This window comes from Microcaecilia unicolor, chromosome 2 (assembly GCF_901765095.1).
Source record: "Microcaecilia unicolor chromosome 2, aMicUni1.1, whole genome shotgun sequence".
Classification (NCBI taxonomy): Eukaryota; Metazoa; Chordata; class Amphibia; order Gymnophiona; family Siphonopidae; genus Microcaecilia; species Microcaecilia unicolor.
The window spans coordinates 454,505,118-454,519,602 of record NC_044032.1 but is presented as its reverse complement, the minus strand read 5'-3'; the positions used below and the strand labels follow the sequence as shown (position 1 = coordinate 454,519,602).

Genomic DNA, 14,485 nt, shown 5'->3' with positions numbered 1-14,485 from the left:
ACCACCATGAAATTGTGAGGTAACTGAGACTTCATCAATACAGGTTCACCGTGGATCCGATATTGGGATTCAGCTTTTTTCGGGATCACGGGATTAGACAGAGGGAACGACCTGTTTCGCGTAAGGACTTCCTGCAGTATGTTATGCAAAGGAGCCGTTGCAGCCTCTCTAGGCGGAGAAGGATAATCCAGGACCTACAGCATCTCAGCCCTGGGCTCCTCGTCAACCTCCATAGGAAAGGTAATAGCCGCAGCCATTTCCCTGACAAAGGAGGTAAAGGACAGACTCTCCAGTGGAGAAAATCTCCTTTCTGGTGGAGAGAAAGGTACCTGGGATCCTCTTCCAATCACGAACGCTCATCTTCAGTATCGAACAAGACATCCCTCAGAGAGTCCAAAACTGAGCCTGCCTCGACGCTGAGGAACGACGTCCTCGATGGTGGTGCCGAGAAGTCGACGCCCGCCTGGAGTGCGGGGACCTCACCACAGGCGAACGGCCAGATGCCGCTGCAGCAGAAGGTATGGAAGGCGCAAGCACCCCCGACACCGAAGCAGACTGGCGCCGCAATCCTTCCAGAAGCTCTAGAAGCAGGGCCCTGATGTGCTCGTAGAGAGCCGCCATCGGACATGGCCGCGGGGTAGGTAAAGGAGCCGGTGGCAGAATCTGTCGAGGCTCGGGAGCAGGTACTGGACTGCCAGAAGACCGATGCATCGGCACCAACTGTATAGAGGGGGAGCGATCCTCTCAGCGCCGACACTTCTCGGGTGCCAATTCCTTCGACGCCCCGGAGCTCCCGGCACTGTGTGTCGAAGAACGATGACGGTGCTTCTTCGCCTTCGCTCAACCCCCATCATCGAGACTCCTCGGTACCGATAAGGACTTGGAATCCTCACGCCTCCTCGGGGCTGGGTCCGACGAAAGTCAGTCCTGGGGGGGGTGGGGGGCTGCATAATAGGAGGCCTTGAGGCAGATGGAGACCCACTCGATACCTCACTGCTCCCAGCGAGAGTTGGTCTTTCAGCAGCCATTACCTCCGCTCCCGACGTCGATGCTTCCCTCGATGTCAACGCTGCCGACCTCTGTACCGATGTCGAAGGACCAGACCAAGCCCCAAAAAGCTTTTCTCGTTGGGCTTCTCGTGATGCTTGGGTCTGTTTCTTCATACAAAGACACAGACTACAAGCGGCTGGGCTATGGTCGGGCCCAAGGCACTGGATACTCCAGGCGTGAGTATTGGTACCTGAGATGGTCCAGTTACACCGAGTACAACGTTTGAAGCCGCTGGGTGTCTTCAATGACATGGAAGGAAAAATGGCTTCATCGAAATCAAAAGACACGATTGTGCCTGATAACAGGAAAAGGGCACAAAAAAATAAGGGAACAACCCGACCTCGCGAAAAACAAAGGAAACTTTAAAAAGTGAAAAAAAATCTAACAGACACTATCGGGAATTTTTTTTTTTTTACACAATTGAAGTAAAATAAAGAAAATTTAGAACAAAAAAGTGAAAAAACTTGCGAAGACTCTTTCCTGGGCCTGAGAGGAGTGCAGATAAAAGCCTACTGCACCTCAACGCGGAGAAAAGAAAACTGACGAGATGTGCTCACACGATGGGCGGGAAATCAGTCTGCACATGCGCAGTACGCGCGCCAGAAGACTGGCAAAACTTTGTTTATATTTTGCTTGCAAAATGCCGATTCCTGGGCCAACACAGATGTCGACCCACATGTGAGAACAAGCAGCCTGCTTGTCCTCGGAGAAACTTTAGTACCTCAAAGAATGCAATTTCTGGAAAACAATAATATACAGCTCCTTTTAAAAGGAGGTGCAACCGATTATCGTGCACTGAATGTAAAGAAGCCCATGGGAACTGAATGGGTTTCTTCGCATTCAGTTCAGTGCTAATCAGTAGCGCCGCTTTGTAAAAGGAACCCATAATTTTTTTTTCATACGGTTATGATCAGTAGTAGCTCATTTTAAGGGTTGCAACCAAAAAATGTTCAGGTCTGACTAATAAAATATTGAGTTGATGCTCCCACCCTTGAAGGCTCCTTGTGCTTTTGTTTTTCGCTCCTGTGTTGGGTGTACTTTGGACTGCCTCTCTTTGTTCCATGTTGCTTCATTTCCCATATTATTTACAGAAATTTTCATTGTGTTTATTTTTCCCTTTTGTTTTTCGCTAAAGGAGCAATATCTCTAATACTATGCACTTTTTTGGAAGAATGTACACTATTAACGACACATGAAAAATCCTGAAATCTCAGTGCTTGTCTTTCTGTTGTTTCAGCAAAAGAAAAAAAAAACACCATAAAATGATATCAGAATGTTATTGATATGTCCCATATCATTTCACATGAATGCAAATCCCTAGTTCATTTAGTAGCACGTTTACTAAAGAGCTTAAGTTTCTGCACTTATCACACCTTACGTGCAAAACTTGGCTGGCCATACCTTATCTACATTCAAACAGCCCGGATCCTGTCCCTACCTGTGCTAAGCAGCAATGGTGCGCTAACCATTTACCCCAAATTCTATATCTTGGGCTGCCAAGGTACTCTGTGTTCAAGCGCTCCACATAGTAATGAACTCAGCAGTGTGACTATTAATGGGACTGTCCCTTTTTCAGCATATTTCTCCTTGTTTGAAATGCTTGAAATGGCTGCCGGTACAATGGAGGATATTGTATAAATTACTGCTCCTGGTTCATCAGGCCATGTATCAGGATACAGCTATTTAATACATGAAAACTGCATTGCAGTGGTACGTATATACTGCCACAATCATTGTGATCAGAATATTGTGGCTCCTGCATTGCAACATATACATTTGGAGCTTACAAAACTGGTCACTTTTTCCATTCATGGTCCAATTGAATGGAACAATTACTATTACGACTCAAGTGTGAAGCCAGTGGTCCTGCACTTCAGAAACAGCTTAGAGACTTCCTCTTGCTTAAGGCTTTTTTTTGTTTTGATTGTTGATTCTTGTATTTGTAATCTGTTTGATTTTGTTTTTTGTTTGCTGAATGTTTTTATGAATGTTTTATTGTAATCCACTGTGGATAAGGGCGGACTAGAAAGGGAAAGGGAATGGGTCTTGATATACTGCCTTCTGTGTTTTTTTGCAACTACATTCAGTGGTTTACATATTATATACAGGTACTTATTTATTTATAGAAGAAAATAAAAAAATTAAATCTATAGCACTAATACCTGCATTAACCATTTACCTCAAATTTGGGCGCGCAGGGCAAATGCATGCAAAAATAGTTAATGTGGCAGTAATTTGGATTTGCATATGGATATCCCTACATTGTCTTGTGTGCAACCCAAAAGGCGGTGTGGTCATGGGAGGGACCCAATTTGCGTGCCAGGATTTACAACAGGTTTCAGTAGGCATAAATCTATGTTAAGCGCTACTATATACAGGATGCTTAGCCCAGGGTGCCCTTTATGGAATAGTGCTTAACGTGGATTTTTCCTGGTGGCTAAATTTGAGCACCATTTACTGAATCTGGCTCTTAGTATGGTCTAGTAAACATCCCCTACAGTTTTTCATACTCTGTATTAAATTAATACTGCTTTTCAAGATGCTTTTATCCAGCTCTGGCTTGATGGATGGATTGTAGGAGTTGATTCATTTTTAGTTACAACATTCTTTTTCTATGACACTAATCTTGTAATAATATGAAGAAAAACATTTAGAGATGGATTCAGTATATGGCGCTGAAAAAAGTGGCACTGAATGGTATTCTATAAAGGGTGCTCTGGGATGGGCGGCCTTTATAGAATAGTATGTAGCGCTGGAATCTACACCCCACTTTGGGCGCGAGCATTTACACCAACTGAAATCAGGTATATATTAAATACATGATTATATCTGACTTTCCCCTTTTTGATGCATTAGGAAACCTCAGAATGATTTTAAAGGGTAGGACAAGGGACTATAAATACCACACTGCTTTCCAATGTAAGTATAAAACCAGGACTGGCCAATAAATCTCACTCCTGGAATTAGGTAACTTGGCGGCATATTAAATACATGACTATATCTGACTTTCCCCTTTTTGATGCATTAGGAAACCTCAGAATGATTTCAAAGGGTAGGACAAGGGACTATAAATACCACACTGCTTTCCAATAGTAACATAGTAGATGACGGCAGAAAAAGACCTGCACGGTCCATCCAGTCTGCCCAAGATAAACTCATGTGTATACCTTACCTTGATTTCTACCTGTCTTTCTCAGGGCACAGACCGTATAAGTCTGCCCAGCAGTTTTTTCCTGCCTCCCAACCACCTGTCCCGCCTTCCATTACCGGCTCTGGCACAGACCGTATAAGTCTGCCCTCCCCTATCCTCGCCTCCCAACCACCAACCCCTCTTCCCCCCACCTGCTCTGCCACCCAATTGTAGCTAAGCTTCTGAGGATCCATTCCTTCTGCACAGGATTCCTCTATGCATATCCCACACATGTTTGAACTCCGTTACCGTTTTCATCTCCACCACCTCCCGCGGGAGGGCATTCCAAGCATCCACCACCCTCTCCGTGAAAAAATACTTCCTGACATCTTTCCTGAGGAAATATTTTTTCACGGAGAGGGTGGTGGATGCTTGGAATGCCCTCCCGCGGGAGGTGGTGGAGATGAAAACGGTAACGGAATTCAAACATGCGCGGGATGTGCATAAAGAAATCCTGTGCAGAAGGAATGGATCCTCAGAAGCTTAGCTACAATTGGGTGGCAGAGCAGGTGGGGGGAAGAGGGGTTGGTGGTTGGGAGGCGAGGATAGGGGAGGGCAGACTTATACGGTCTGTGCCAGAGCCGGTAATGGAAGGCGGGACAGGTGGTTGGGAGGCAGGAAAAACTGCTGGGCAGACTTATACGGTCTGTGCCCTGAGAAAGACAGGTACAAATCAAGGTAAGGTATACACATGAGTTTATCTTGGGCAGACTGGATGGACCGTGCAGGTCTTTTTCTGCCGTCATCTACTATGTTACTATTGGAAAGCAGTGTGGTATTTATAGTCCCTTGTCCTACCCTTTGAAATCATTCTGAGGTTTCCTAATGCATCAAAAAGGGGAAAGTCAGATATAGTCATGTATTTAATATGCCGCCAAGTTACCTAATTCCAGGAGTGTAATGGAGTGTAATGTAAGTATAAAACCAGAACTGGCCAATAAATCTCACTCCTGGAATTGGGTAACTTGGCACTTAAAAAATTAGTGTTACTACTGCATGTATTTTGTCTCTATATAATTTTGCTCATACTAGAGCTGTCACATCACTCACCTTTGCTGATCTATAATAGTAGTTGATTTGTATCACTTTGTTAAAACAGAGCTAAGATTTTACTTTACTGACCTCAGACATCTGGGGGAAAAGGCTGATAGCTAATGGAAGCGCCAACCCAAAGGCAGCAAGGCACACAAGGCTATGCACTGGAAGAACTAGTCTAGGGTGAGATCGCAGCACAGGTGTCCTACAAAGAGAAAATTTAGATTAACAGCAGGCACATCAAATAAAACCCATAATACCTGAACCAAGCAATCCTTTACTACTTTTTTGTATGCATTAGTGAACTGAAAAACAATTCCTACCAGTAAAGTTCAGTAAAGACTTCAGGTTTTTCTAAAACAGTAGCACGTAGAACATTATTTTGTGTTTTGAAAATGTCATGTTCAAAAACGTCACCAAAAGAAGATCTGCCTATTCCAACCTAAAACCAAAGGAAGAAATGGCTACAAAATATGAACTGCAGATCACTATGAAGGTGCCTCAGTGCTAAACACCCCCCACAAGAAACTCAGACGTTCTTAACCAGTACAAAACAATCCTGCTGTGGAGAAAAAAGCCCCAAGGCATAAAAAAAACTCCACTAAACTCAGCAATAGTTTCCTGCCTCCACACCAGGTTACAAGTAAATAGTCCAAAAAACAAAAGGTCAACAACAAAATGGAACACCGCATTAGCACACCCTCCAAAGTGTAAAAATGTCACATATCTTATCGTCCCAGGGGTGATTCATCAGCCATAACTTCCCAAAAGTTCATGAAGTGTAATAATGATGGAAATTTGTTCACAACAATTTAAAATGGTGCTTAAATGCCATCTTAGGGGATAATTTTGTAACAGTATTGCTTAGATTTAGGTGCTCATTTTCGAAAGAGAAGGACGCCCATCTTTCGACACAAATCGGAAGATGGACGTCCTTCTCACAGGGTCATCCAAATCGGTATAATTGAAAGGCGATTTTGGACGTCCCCAACTGCTTTCCGTCGCAGAAACGACCAAAGTTCAAGGGGGGCATATTGGAGGCATAGTGAAGGTGGGACTAGGGCGTGCCTAACACTAGGACGTACTTGACCAATAATGAAAAAAAAAAAGGACGTCCCTGACGAGCACTTGGACGACTTTACCTGGTCGTGTTTTTCTCACGACCAAGGCACAAAAAGGTGCCTGAAATGACCAGATGACCACTGGAGGGAATCGGGGATGACCTCCCGTTACTCCCCCAGTGGTCACTAACCCCCTCCCACCCTCAAAAAATATCTTTCAAAATATTTTTTGCCAGCCTCTATGCCAGCCTCAGATGTCATACTCAGGTCCATGACAGCAGTATGCAGGTCCCCTGGAGCAGTTTTAGTGGGTGCAGTGTACTTCAGACAGGCAGACCCAGCAGCATCCCCCCCCCCCCCCACCTGTTACTTTTGTGGAGGAAATAGCGAGCCCTCCAAAACCCACCAGAAACCTACTGTACCCACATCTAGGTGCCCCCCTTCACCTGTAAGGGCTATCTATGGTAGTGGTGTACAGTTGTGGGTAGTGGGTTTTAGGGGGGGGGGGTTGGGGGGGCTCAGCACACAAGGTAAGGGAGCTATGTACCTGGGAGCAAGTCAGTGCCCCCCAGGGTACTCGGTTGGTAAATTGGCATGTCAGGGGCACCAATGCACTTCAAATTCTGGCTCCTCCCACGACCAAAGGGTTTGCATTTGGTCGTTTCTGAGATGGACATCCTTGGTTTCCATTATCGCCGAAAATTAGAAACAACCAGGGACAACCATCTCTAAGGACAACCAAAATTTCAAGATTTGGACATCCCTGACCGTATTATTGAAACGAAAGATGGACGTCCATCTTGATTCGATAATACGGGTTTCCCCACCCCTGCATCAGGACGTTTTGCGAGGACGTCCTCATCAAACTTGGACGTCCCTTTTGATTATGCCCCTCCACGTGGCATCTATTCTCTAAAGACAAAACTTTCCTTTCTAGAATACTAGTATAATACGTAAAATATGTGCCTATAATTTAGGTGTGAGCACTTATGCCAGCCATGGTGTAAGTGTTTGTGCCTAAATGCCAGAGACAAGCATGTAACTTATGAGGCCCGATATTCAGAAAATGCTGAGCTCCTACATTTATGTTCCGAAGGGCTTCTTTTACAAAGCCACGCTAGCTATTCCTGTGCGGTAAATGAGAGGAAGCCCATTCAATTCCTATGGGCTTCCTCTCGCTAGCGCGACTTTGAAAGGGAGACCCTAAATTATGGGCCCTTTAACTATGCTGCGGTAAAAGGGGCTCTGTGCTGGTAGTGGCAGCCATTTTTGTTGCGCACTGAGACCCTTTTTACCATAGCAAAAAAAAAAAAAGCCAAAAAAAGAAATGCCCATGTGCTAAGTTTGCACTTACCATGCGGCCATTTTGGGGGGAGCTGTTACTGCCACCCACTGAGGTGGCTGTAAGGGCTTTCATGCCAACCCAGTGGTAACCGAGCAGCACACGGTGCTGCCCGATTACCACCAGGCAACCCCCTGCAATAATATTTTTCAGAAATTTCTGGAAGCACCTGAAATGCCATGTGCTGGGGGCAGAACGATTGCTGGAGGCTTACCGCGTGGCAATCCTTTAGTAAAAGGCCACGTTATGAGAATAAATTTCCAGTTGAAAATTTGTCTAAATTTAGGTGCTTAAAAGTTATGCTTATAAATTTAGACCTGCTAATTTGTTTGTCTAGATTTATGAGCCTGGCAGTGAAAATCAGTGCTTACCTCCTAACTTCTTTTCACTGCCCTAAATCCCCCCCATTATCATCTACTTTTTATGCCCCTAAATTTAAGTTTAGAGAAATTTTTATTAAAAATTTAGGCACTGAGCCCCTGTAAATTTTCAAAGAGACCAATTTATGAGCACAACTATCAAACTTAGGAGTATAAATCCTTTGAATATCAGGCCCATAGTATTCTGTAAGATATGCACTTAAGTGTGAATTTCTCTCTTGCTCTGCCCAGATTCCGTTATAGTGTACACATGCTATGGCCCTTTCTTCCACAGTCTATGATTTTTTAGCTGCAGGCAGCAAAGGGGACATGGGGAGCAGGCATGTGGCTGTTGGCTGTGCCGGTCCTCTGCCCCCTCTGACGTTACCTTCCTGTTCCGGGGCAATGGACTGGCAGATCAGACAGTTGCGTGCCTCATCCACTCATCCCCTTGCTGAAAATGTGGTGAGTTGAGATGTTTCGAGGGGGGGGGGGGGGGGGGTGACGTACTGGGTGGATGAACAAGCTAGATACACAATTGGGTGTAGCTGCAATATATATAGATGCATTTTTATATAGTAAGGGTACATGCTAAGAGTGCATGCACATATTTACCCCAACTGCAGAAGCAAGTGTAGATTTGTGCATTAGGTTTAGTACTGAATACCTATTTTACAAAGGCATGTGTGCACCTAAGATGTCTTCATAAAATAGGCTTAAATAGGTCCTTTCTGGCCTTCTCACAAATGTTCTATCATATAATCAGCCCAGTAAATGCAAAAGGAACATTTGAGTGACAAACCTGCCATTTTCACATTGCTCATTGCTCCTCTGCATTCCATGTATAACTATTTTGTCCTTTTTTCCTTTATTTAGTATCTTCAAACAAGATAATTAAAAAATGCACATTTCTAACAAATCACTAAGGCTGATTGGCATTCATCCTGGAGTTCCAAAAGAACTCAAACTTTGAAATTGATAGCCTGCAATCTACCATTTAAAATAGCCATAGTACCTGAATACTGGTGAGCGGCCAATATAATGCAAATTTTTAAAAAGTGCTCCGGAGTCATCGAAGAAACTATAGACCAGTGCACATGATGTCACTGGCAGGTGAAACTGTAGAAGCCATTCTAAAAAATAAAATTACTGAACATATAGACAGACAGCGGGTCTGTCCATGGATATTTCCCTTTCCTCACTTCTCTTCAATATTTTATTAGCCCCTAACAACACTACTACAAGACTCCAGTATCTGGTTCTTCATCTATACAGACAACATCCTTTTGATCTATCCTACTTTCTCCAAATCTGGTTCCACTATAGGCAGCCCTTCAATCACTTTCTGCTTGGTTAAAATCTCACAGGCTCATCTTCAACTCCTCTACAACTACCACTTGCTGAATTCCTGGATCTTCAATCGCCAGTGTTGTTCAAAGTACTAGGTCAAAGTACTTAAGTAAAAATAAAAATACATATGTTAATACAGTGCGGTGAAAAACACATTTAAAAATTTACTTAAGTAAAATTAAAATAGTTAATCCTTAATATAACACTTTTTGAGTAAAAGTACCACAACTACAATGAATACAGCTATTGTTAATGTTTTTATCCCAACAACTTTATTGCTCTACAAGTCAATCCACTTTGATTTTAGTAAAATCAAATTTTTGAAAATGACTGTCACTCACGCGAGTGTGCTTATGATCATTAATCCAGCACAGCTAAAAAGGTGCTCAACAACTGCAGTACCACAAAGTGGATTATTCAGTCTGATGATAAGTTCCTTCTAATCAGGCCAGGTTGCAGTATTACTGATGCCTTCTCACTGGGTCTGAAGGTTTTAATCAAGGAAATCTCTGAAACACTTGACTTCTGTATAGCAAAGAGTACTTTACCATCATAATTGTCATTATCATCTGTATTAGAAGTAGTGCTAATTCATCACTTGCATCCTCATCTTTATCTTCATTATCATCATCATTCCATCCAGTTACAAAGGAGGCTGTCACAAAGTTGGAATCATTGTCTGTTGTTCTAACAATGTTTTGTCTGATGGCAAACTTTGAATATCTTCGAGAATTGATGCAAGAATGTCAAATGTGTGAGAACCCTTCAGTCTTAAGGCTAGACAAGCAGACTTCCTTCCTAAAGGCTTATCAATCCAGTGGACAGTTACCCCAATGTAAAATTTTCTATGGGATGACAGCAGACTGTTGTAACAGAGACATATGTCTGTTCACTAAGAACTACAACCATTCTTACTGTACTTACTGTGTTCTTACTGTACACCGCCTTGAGTGAATTCCTTCAAAAAGGCGGTAAATAAATCCTAATAAATAAATAAATAAGTAAAACCAGCTTCCCACTTCAAAGTGACCCAACTCATCACTGTTCCGTATGGCTAGAGACCAGTAACCAGGCAACTCCATTGTTCTTACAGGCTATATACATTGAACAGCAAAATTTAAGATAAGGTGATCTACTGTTTGTATGACAAAGTTTGCAACAGCAAAATCCTGTTCCCAGTTTTGCTGTTTCACCTTGTTTATTGAGGAATTGTCATTTACATGTTTATTGAGGAATTGTCATTTACATCTATCTCACTTCTGCATTTACTTTTTATTGCAAGCATCAGTTGTAACTGAATAAATGTTTAAAATTTGGCAAAAATTATTACTTCAGTAAAAGTAACAAATGCTATCCTGTACTAGTAAAAGTGACAAAACTTTTATTTAAGTACAGTAACAAGCTACATTTACTTAGTTACTATATACAACACTGTCAAACGCTCCATCTCAACCACTGTTTCTTTTCAACATGTCCTTCCAGATTATCATTGACTCAGAATTTACTTTTGTTAAACAGATCTCACAAGTAGACAAGAAAGGATTCTTCTGGTTACGCAGGTTATATTCCATTAGACATTTCTTAGATTTCTCCACAATGCAGACTCAACTAGTACAATGTAATTTTTAACGGCTGTACAAAGATGCTTATTAAGCGTCTGCAGGTTGTTCAGAACATGGCAGCACAGCTGATTTTTTTCAGTTATCAGGTTTGCACTGACATCCAGTGGAGGCCAGAGTTCAGTCTAAATTACATGTCATCGCTTTTGAAATTATCTATTGTGTTGCACCATTATATTTATTTGATCTAGCTCCATCAGAAATAGAAAAACTCGAAATCGGATGCTGTTAAATTTTCTGTCGGTTAGACTACTTATATGAAAAAAGTTTTTGATTCCTGTCTTCAGTATTTCATAGTCTTGCTGTGGAACTCTCTACCCCCAGAGATCTGTTTGATTAACAATTATGAGCTCTTTCATACAGCCCTTAAAACCTTTCTATTCAACAAACGGGATAAGGATTAAGTTGCAACAATGTCCTTTAGACATAACATCATCATTGTTTAGACAGGGGTTTTATAATAAATTTCATTTGTATATGTTTTGGTTAGATAGTATTTAGCTGAATAATTTTGTATCTTCTGGAGTTCTGTCTCTTTCAGTCTTGGATGTAATCTGCAATAAGCTATTGTTTTATAGTTGCGAACTAGAAGACTCGTATAACATAAAATATTTTGATACATGCTTTTGTAATTTCTTGCCTAGATTACTGTAATACCATCTATGCAGATCTATCTTAAGTGCAGTTGTATCATCTCCAAACACAAAATTCAGCAATTCATATGCTTTGCAAGGCCCAGCGCTTTGATCCAGTCACCCCACTTTTCATTAAATTACATTGACTACCAGTTCAATATCACATCTGGGTTGGAGTACTTATTCTCACCCACAAAGAGGGGCATAATCGAAAGGGACGTCCTCATTTTGATTTGGACGTCCTTGCAAAACGTCCCGATCCAGGGGCGGGGAAACCCGTATTTTCAAAACATGATGGACGTCCATCTTTTGTTTCGATAATACGGTCAGGGACGCCCAAATCCTGAAAATTTGTCGTCCTTAAAGATGGTCATCCCTAGACTTGGTTGTTTCAGATTTTCGGCGATAATGTAAACTAAGGACGTCCATCTCAAAAACGACCAAATGCAAGTCCTTTGGTCATGGGAGGAGCCAGCATTTGTAGTGCACTGGTCCCCCTGATATGCCAGGACACCAACCGGGCACCCTAGGGGGCACTGCAGTGGACTTCATAAAATGCTCCCAGGAACAGCTCCCGTACTTTGTGTGCTGAGCCCCCCAAAACCCACTACCCACAACTGTACACTACTACGGGTGAAGGGGGGCACCTAGATGTGGGTACAGTGGGTTTCTGGTGGGTTTTGGAGGGCTCGCTGTTTCTTCCACAAACGTAACAGGTAGGGGGGGATGGGCCTGGGTCCGCCTGCATGAAGTGCACTGCACCCACTAAAACTGCTGCAGGTGCCTGCATACTGAAGTGATGGACCAGAGTATGACATCTGAGGCTGGCATACAGGCTAGCAATCAATATTTTGAAAGATATTTTTTGAGGGTGGGAGGGGGTTAGTGAACACTGGGGGAGTAAGGGGAGGTTATCCCCGATTCTCTCTGGTTGTCATCTGGTCATTTTGGGCACCTTTTTGTGCCTTGGTCGTAAGAAAAACATGACCAGGTAAAGTCATCCAAGTGTTCGTCAGGGACGTGCTTGTTTCTTTCGATTATGGGTCGAGGATGTCCAAGTGTTAGGCACGCCCAAGTCCCGCTTTCTCTACGCCTCCGATACACCCCCTTGAACTTTGGTTGTCCCTGTGGCGGAAAGCAGTTGGGGACATCCAAAACTGGCTTTCAATTATACCGATTTGGACAACCCTGTGAGGACGCCCATCTTCCAATTTATGTTGAAAGATGGGCGTCCTTCTCTTTTGAAAATGAGCCCAAAAGCAACCCTCCTTGGAAGCCCCCTCTATCTGATCACTTTAGTCATTCCATACACGCCTTCCTGTTTGCTCCGTCCCTCAATTCAAGTCAGGTAGTTCTCCCCCCTCCCCCCCCCCCAGGTAAACATACCATGAAGCAACCCATAATTCAGCTTTTTTCTTCCTTTCCCCCAGAGTCTAGAATGGTCTCCCTCCTGACATCAGGTTTGAACTTTCCCTTACCTAATTTAAGACAAAGTTAAAAATGCATTATTTTCAATAAGCATTTAATATACCCCAAATTTTGGTCTCCATTTAGTAAAGGCGGTATATCAAGTTTTAATAACATAAACATGTCTTAATGAGAATGAATCAGCAAAGGGAAGTCTTACTAAGTTGTTACATTTTTGGAAGATGTAAACAAACAAGTGAATAAAGATGAGCCAGATGATATAGGGTATTTGAAGTTTCAGAAGGCATTTGATAAAGTCACTCATGAGATCCTGCTCAGGAAAAGAAAACATCATGGGATAGGAGGCGGTGCCCCACTGTATGCTGCAGACTGATGACAAAATATTCACTTTTCCAAATGGAAAAGTTCAATAGACTCTCAAGTGCCTGTACTGCTTAACATATTCAAAAATGATCTGGAAAAAGAAACAAATGAGGTCATGAAATATGAAGACAGCAAATGTAGTCAAAGTTGTAACAACAGCAGAGGATGGTGAGGAATTACAGAAGGATCTTCTGAGACTAGCAGATTGGGCATCTAAATGGCAGATCAAATTTTATGTGGACAAGTGCAAAGTGATACCCATAAAGAAAAAATAATCCCCACAGGCATAAAATGCTGGATTCCAAGGAAGGAGTAACCATCCAAAAAAAATAAAAAAAGGATCTTGAAGTCACTGTGAACACAGGGGATAATTCTATAAGAAATCACCTAGTTTAAGGCAACAGAACATGCATAAATGGCAGTATTCTAGTCAGTTATGCCCGTAAGTGGCGACTTCCGTCTGTAAATGGCCTCTTATATAATACTGACCAGTAGAAAACTACGTCATGTTTTGATTGTGTATACTTTGCTGGTGGGAGTGCACATGGGCAGAGAATCAAAGTATCCTATAATTTGTGTGTGTTTTGGCTAACAGCTAGATGTGGATATTTATACCAGCTATAGGACTAGAATAACTGATTGTGCCATTAATGTAAAGCGTGTTGTCTACCACTTGTACTAGAATTTTATAAAGAAAGTAGATGATGCTAGGCAACGGGCCAAACATTGTGCACCAGCATTGCTGCTCCTGACTCACAGCTCATAGTTTCACAACCCTGTCCTAAAGGAAAGAGGAGATTGGAGGATATGACAAAAATAATTAAATACCTTAAAACTGTAAAATATGGCAGAAGAAGCAAACATTTCAGAGAAATAAATGCTCTAGAAGTCATCACGTTATGACGTTCCAGGAAACAGATTCTGGAGCAACATCCAAAAATATGTTTTCATAGAAAGTGGTCCAGAAGTCCATGGAAAGGACTCAGGGAGGAGATGGTGAAGACAAAACCAGTTTCAATTCAAAGTGGACATGACCAATCCATACATTATATT

General features: G+C 42.4%; 1 protein-coding gene across 3 annotated transcripts in view; it reads right to left on the bottom strand.

Annotated features, from left to right (window-relative positions):
* Positions 1–14,485, bottom strand: part of SFXN5 (sideroflexin 5) — a 743,850-nt gene that overhangs the window by 226,434 nt on the left and 502,931 nt on the right. For all 3 annotated transcript variants that reach the window (XM_030190957.1, XM_030190958.1, XM_030190959.1), the window contains one exon: positions 5,363–5,480. In XM_030190957.1, coding sequence (XP_030046817.1) covers positions 5,363–5,480 — 118 coding nt within the window. The remainder of the gene's footprint in view (positions 1–5,362; positions 5,481–14,485) is intronic.